Below are 7,230 nucleotides of genomic sequence, written 5' to 3' on the forward strand. Positions count from 1 at the left end.
TATGGCAACCATTTTTACAATAAGCTCCAAAAAAACTGAACTTATATCACTATTAAGGAAAAAAAAAAGATGGAAGTTAATGACTGCATTTGAACATGTTATACAGAAAAATTTTAATGCTCCATCAAGAAAAATAAAATTTATTTTTACAACATTATAAAGNCAGTTCATTAGTCACACTACATGTACAATGTGAATGTAGTAAAGTATATTAACCTTTTTCAANAAGCCTACTTCATCTGTTATAGTCTTCTTTAAATATCCTGGTGGCGGAAATGGAAAACAGCGCGACATTGCACAAAAGCACAGATAGGCCTAGCGTAAAATTCTTCTGGACAGAGTACTTGAATTAGTTTCCAAAANGTGCCCAGTTCCAGAAAGGAGGCAAACCAGAACCAGCAACTATACTCCTGNCCATGCACCATGTCACTGCGTTCATCTCCAGAATGCACANCAGGTAAGCAAATGATTCAACCAATCAGTATACAATTACTTTAGTAGTGTCAGTCTAACTATATCAATTCAAAAAGGNTNCTTTAAAAACGTAAAAGACCACTGAGATCAGATAAGCTAAGTTCTAACCCTTCTACTAGGAAGTTTCACTCTCACACACAGTAAATTTTCATTTACAAAATAAACACTGCATTTGTGCTAGACTGTCTGTCAAGTTAGATAAAATAACCACAAGAGCTCAATATGGATGTACAAAGGTTAAGTGTAAATACTCAAATTGGTCCTTTAAATATTCAATAGTAAATTGCACGACCACATTGAAATTTTGTGAAGTTACACAAATGTCTGCTTTTCTGACATTTCCAGTAACCTGCTTTGTAAGATTTACTCTAATATTTTTCAAATACTTAAGGTTAGTGTTATGTAAAAAAGAATGCCTGATGTAAATTCCTGATTTCTATGAAAAGAAGTCACCAATCAGGAAAAATAACTAAAATATATGTATAGCATTTCACCTTAAATTTCATGTAATAAAAGTTTATATAAAATGTCAACATAAATTATGGAAGTAAAATTTCAAACAAGAATACAAAGAAAGAGTTGAACCTCTGTTTTTCATGTGAATAAGATACAAAGGTTCAAGATATAAATCAACCGGGGATGATTTAAATAAGCAATTGAAAGGTGAAGAAAACATGACATCGATAGCTTACTTTCCAATCAGAGCGTGATGTACTAGATCCTGCACTATTGTCTCCAGAAGCACTTCTCAACATACTAAGAAAGTCATATATCTCCTTGGTTTTGGTTTCTACTAATTTCTCGTTACATCCTGCAAAAACAAGATGAATAAACAAATAAAAGAAGATAAAACATAACTACCTAAAATAATAACATCTGTCAGCTATTACCTTTTCGGCAACGTACTTCAAAGCGAACTAGGGAATGCTATTATTACCTTCAATTTCCACTTTTGAAGAAGAACGTTGGAGTTGAGTTTTGACAAGGGTTTTGAGTATCTGTTCATCTGTCAGATGAGGTAAGGCGAGGCTCTTGTCCAACCTCTCCCTGTACTGCACAATGTTTCCTTTTTTCACCATCTCTCTATCTCTAAGGAAAGAAGAACCAGCCTTCTATCAGCAACTCATGTGCTAAACAACCATTTATAATTATAAGATTCTAAACTGAACATTCTCCATAATTATAGAAATCCAATGATGAGAGTAAAAAACAGTATCTAGCCATCCATTCAGGTTAAGTTCGATTTCACATCTCATCGTAAACAGAACAAAATTAGCATACTGTAACAAGTAATCGGTCCTAGAAGATATCTCCCACTAGCCCCATTAATGTTAATGGAAGGAGAAAAAAAAAGACCAAGAGAGTGTTTAGGTGTATAACTAACTCTAAGACACGTTCGTTTGAAGCTGTGAGTGTGGTCTAGCTACCAAGTTGTCCCAATAAAACGGAAAAATATTGAAAATTCTGAGACATCAGAACTTCCTCGCTGTTTCTGCCCATTCGCTCTTGCTTCCCTTCCCAGTTCACTCAATCTCGGAGGTAGTTAGGGTTTTCGCAGTGGGATGACAAAAACTCGAAAAAGAATAAGAAACAGAGGATTAAACTTGATAGAAACCCTAGAAGAAGAAGGAAACCTATTCTGGACCGATTGATCGGTGTAAGTCAAAGTTGAATCGGTGGAAAAGGTTTCTAACGATGAAAAAAAGGTTTTAATCGGTGGAATCGAAGGAAAATGGTGAAAATGAGAAGAAACCCCAACGAAGAGCTTAGATCTATGAATGATTCGATGGAAAATGAAGGATAGAGGAAATGAGATGATTTCGTGAGTGAAGAAGACTTACCGTGATGATGACCGTGATGATGAATGCGTGCGGCGAGGAGATATCTGGAGAAGAAAGAAATGAGAGTGAGGCTCTCTAATAAATGAAAGTGGTCTCTCAAACGATGGGAAAATCGGAGAAGAAGAGATATTATAACGGATTTCTAAAAGTCCGTTATAAAAAGTCTGATATATAACTGTTTTTTAAAAATACATTATAATATTTGTTAAACTTATTTCTAAATTAATCATTGGGTTTGTTATTATAACTGATTTATAAAACTACGTTATAATATATCTTTATTATAACAGATAATTTTTGTACGTTATAATATATTTTTATTATAACAGATAATTTTGTACGTTATAATATAGGTAGTTATAGTAAATCATTTTTTCATTAGTGATTAATAAGGAAAACGAAATGAGGTTATAAATAAATAAAAAACAAATAAAAATGAAGTTGAAAACACCTACTAAATAAAACTAAATATGAAAGAAAATATAAATAAGAATGAGGTTATGGATACCCATGGAGTAAAACAAAACTCAATTATAAATACAAATAAAAATTACTTTGATAACACATTACTCAATAATATAAATATTAAAACAAATGTAAATGCTAATGAGATTATAAACATCTCAGTGAATAAAATAAATTAAAATAATAAAGATTAACAAATAACAAACGAGGTTAAAACAACATCCACTGATTAAAAAAAATACAAATAAATAAAATAAAAATGAGATTATGAACACCTTTCCAAATAAAATAAATAAAAAATAAATAAAGATAAGGTTAAAAACACCCTCACTCAATAAAATTAAATATGAAAGAAAATATAAATGAGAATGATAAAATTGAATATGAAAAAATATAAATAAGAATGAGGTTGTGAATATCCGAGGCAAAAATAACGATAAAGACAATTAATAAAGATGGGTTTAGTATCATCTCACTAAATAGAATAAAATACAAAATAAATGAAAACGAAGTTATGAACATTTCATATAATGATAACAAAGATAAATACGTAAATATGTGAATGAAGTTAATAATATCACCAAATAAAATTAAATACTACAATATATATGCTAAAGATGAGATCAAGAGCATCTCACAACAAAAATTTCGATAATAAAAATGAATAGATACTAAAATAATTATAAACAAAAAATACAAAATAATATATTAAAGTTTTCTCATATATACAACTTATAACTTTATCAATATCGTCATTAAATAATCATCACACCAAAGCAAATTAACTCATTCATCAATTATCAACATAACAATAACACAATCATAAAACAAAAATAGACAGAAAGTTTGTTCCCTTTATAAGTAGCTTAATCAAATTAAAGCTTTAGAACTATTCCCAAACTATTTTTAGATTGTGAGAATGGAGGCTTGCATTGAAAAAAAATTGCACCACCTTTCTTATTCCCTCCTTATTTATATTATTTCATCTTACTATACCTATTCGGTCTCATATATTATAGATAAAATAATTTTTATCTTATAATTCCTATCTTTGAAAAATAGTATTATTTACTATATAATTATTTTACTATTATTTCTACTATACTCATTTTGAAAAACATACACAACAAAATAACTATGAAACAAATGAGGGTGGTGACATAGTAATAGCAGATGACATTCTTGGAAAAGTTTGCATAAAAGACCATCCATAGAGCAAATTGGTGGTCACATTGAAACTAGAAGAATGACATTTATGGAGGTAAGTTATTTATGAATATGTTAATTAAGTTATTTTTTTTAATATTTATTTTAGTTAACTTTTTATTAAATCGATGTTAACTTATTTATTTAAGTTAACATTAGTTTAGAAAATACTAAATTTATTTTTAATATTTATTTTAATTAGCATCCAATACTAAAATAACTATTTTTATTAGAAAAATTAAAAATAATTTTACACTTTTGATTTTTTTAAAAAGAATTAACCTTTTATCTCGTGTTGTCAACATTCACTAGTACAAAAATCATATTTTATGACGTACAAAAACGAACTATGACGTACATAGTTTTGTACGTTATAATAGGTCTATATATTTTATGACGTAGCAAAAATTTACGTTCTGAACATATTATGACACTGTTTCTAAAATCAGTCCATTTTTTTATATGAATATTGGAGAAAATTATTTCGAATTGATATTGAGTAAAATTATCTATGTTCACCTAAGAAGTCTATAAAAAAAAAAATAACTCTAATGAATGTGAACATAGATAATTTTACTCAATATCAATTCCAAATAATTTTCTTCAATATTCATATAAAAAAAATGGACTGATTTTAGAAACTGCATCATAATATATTCAGGTTATCATGATGTAAATTTTTGCTACGTCATAAAATGTGTAGATCTATTATAACGTACAAAACCATGTACATCATAGTTAATTTTTATACGTCATAAAATATGATTTTTGTACTAGTGATTAATATTTGAAAACTTCATTTGTTTATCTTTTTCAGGTGCCATTTCACTTCCATGTAATAATTTGGATGAGATTAAAAAGTTATATCTATATATATTTGAAAGACTTTAGTTGTATATACCTTTATTGATAAATTATATAAGATTTTTTTTAAAATATATATATATATATATATATATATATATATATATATATATAGTTTTTGTGTAAGAAAAGTATTAGTAATTATGGATTACTATAACATTAAAATTTTACAATGTAATACTTTATATATATAATGTATCAGAATTAATAAATATATATTAATTACGACAATAAGTTACATATAGAAATAATAATAATAATAAATAAATAAATAAATAAATAAAAATAATATTAATATTAAAAATAATAATTATAATAATAAATAAATGAATATTTGGTTATTATAATATATATATATATATATATATATATATTAAAAATAATAAAATAATAATATGTTATTATATTAAAAAAAAAGATGAAGGTAACTTATCTCGTAAAAAGAGATAAACCCCTACCATTTAGATAAAAAAGAGAGAAATGAGATAAACTATACGGCCCAAGGTATTCCTGGAATGGATTTTTCGCATGTTCTGATGCTAAGAATTTATGGTACGTTATCATACAACAAAAGCAATCAAAATTACTTTATAATTGGGGGTATTTTATCCTACATTCCATACAAATTTATCATCACTTTCTTCGTTCCGAAATGAAAAAGATGGGAGGGATAGATATTAATGGGGGTGTAAAAAGTAACAATTGATAATTAGATCACTTTTATACGAGGTGATCTTGGGGGCCTTTGTATATGTTTTTTTTTTTTCTTTCTCTTCCATCCTTCTTGTAGTGTTGTTGGGCCCTAGTTCTTTTGTATTGAATAGATGGACTCCGTAGCTCGATCGCCGCCATCTTTTTATATTTTATCATCTGCCCAGAAAATTTCTTTATCTTTCTCTTGGTTTTTAGCCACATTGCTGAAAACGAACAAGTTGGTGTAATTTATTACTTTAAATATATTTTTTGTCTTTACTTAGAATCAAATCTTTCAAACATCGGTTAGCAATTCTTCCTCGTCAAAAGATAATCGAAATTATACATTATAGCCATTAGCCAAATTTATTGTGGTGTGCGTGTGCGCCTGAATTAAATAATAAAAGTATTTATTATTTATTTAATTCATAATCATGAAAATAATATTTTGTGAGGACAGATTATTTTTTGTGGAGTTTGAAAAATAATTGCATATGTAGTGAAAACATGTGAGAAATAGTATTAAAAGCATGATATCATGTGCAGCGAATAAATTTTGTAAAGCTGCTCAACACATGAGTTTTCGATTGCGACAGTAGAATATACCATGATATAGAATAAGACAAAACCTGTTAACAAAGATAGGATGCAAAAAGTTAAAAAGGTTATTGCTAAAATATCTTCCTTTTTTTTCCTCTTCGTACTCCTCTCCTTGTCACACTTTCATTTTCATTTTCATTTTCGCTTTCTTTTTCTCCATTTTTCTCTTTCTCTTTCTTCTTTTTGTCTTTCTTCAAATTTGACATTCATCTTCATTGATAATTTAAATTTTAAAATTTCTCAATAAATTTAGGTTTAATAACAAATTTACTTTTCGATAATGATTTTTTTTAATAATTACTATAAAATCAGAAGTTATTAAATTCTCGTAATGTTTATGTCATGCTACCATACAAAAAAAGTAACATCATAATCAATAATGTTGAGATAATGCTAGTGAATGGATGAAAATTTCATGATAAGATAAAAATCACTTAATTCTAAAGATTATTGGGAGGCTAAATGCTCACATCTACAAATTGGAATATCAAGATGACAAATTAAACAAATAACGAGACAAAAATACGATTTAGGGAAGATAAGAATAATATTATTTTTCCAAGATATTTCTACAGCATTTTTTTTCTTCACTCTCTTTTCATCATATTAAGTTTTTTGTCATCCTTTTTTATTTCTATCTTTATTATTCCTTTAACAATAGTCTTACTGTAAGCATCAATTATAGAATTGAAAGTAGAAATGTTTCATGAGCGAAGAAGACTATTTAGACCAACCGATTTAACCATTTTCTATTAATGAATCTATGCTACTCATTTAAATATTGTGATATCCAACAAAGTTCACATGATGGCTACCAGTCCACCAGAGATTCCTTTGTACCAAGGTACGTGCGATGAAACAAGCCCATCACTATTTAAAACTTAATTTTGTAAAACATGCGAAGTGGTCCCTTATACTTTGTCTTTAACCACAGATATCCCAGTTAAATTGTTGTTATTCAATAATTATGAATAAAATAAATGTCACTTATTTCGGATAAGAATAGATTAAAAGGACTAAAATCAAAGAATAAATGTTTTAATTTTTAGTATCGTGAATATTATTACGTACTAAATAGGAATAACAC

At 27.5% G+C, this 7,230-nt stretch overlaps 1 protein-coding gene across 1 annotated transcript; it reads right to left on the bottom strand.

Annotated features, from left to right (window-relative positions):
* Positions 1-496: 496 nt before the first annotated feature.
* Positions 497-2,419, bottom strand: LOC106766279. The gene is made up of 3 exons (XM_022782639.1): positions 2,316-2,419; positions 1,412-1,563; positions 497-1,285 (listed from the first exon to the last, which is right to left on the bottom strand). Exons 2-3 carry the CDS (start codon positions 1,551-1,553, stop codon positions 1,119-1,121), a joined length of 309 nt encoding a protein of 102 aa, XP_022638360.1. The 5' UTR covers positions 1,554-1,563; positions 2,316-2,419; the 3' UTR covers positions 497-1,118.
* Positions 2,420-7,230: the final 4,811 nt, after the last annotated feature.

The sequence above is a fragment of the Vigna radiata genome, chromosome 7 (genome assembly GCF_000741045.1).
Source record: "Vigna radiata var. radiata cultivar VC1973A chromosome 7, Vradiata_ver6, whole genome shotgun sequence".
NCBI lineage: Eukaryota > Viridiplantae > Streptophyta > Magnoliopsida > Fabales > Fabaceae > Vigna > Vigna radiata.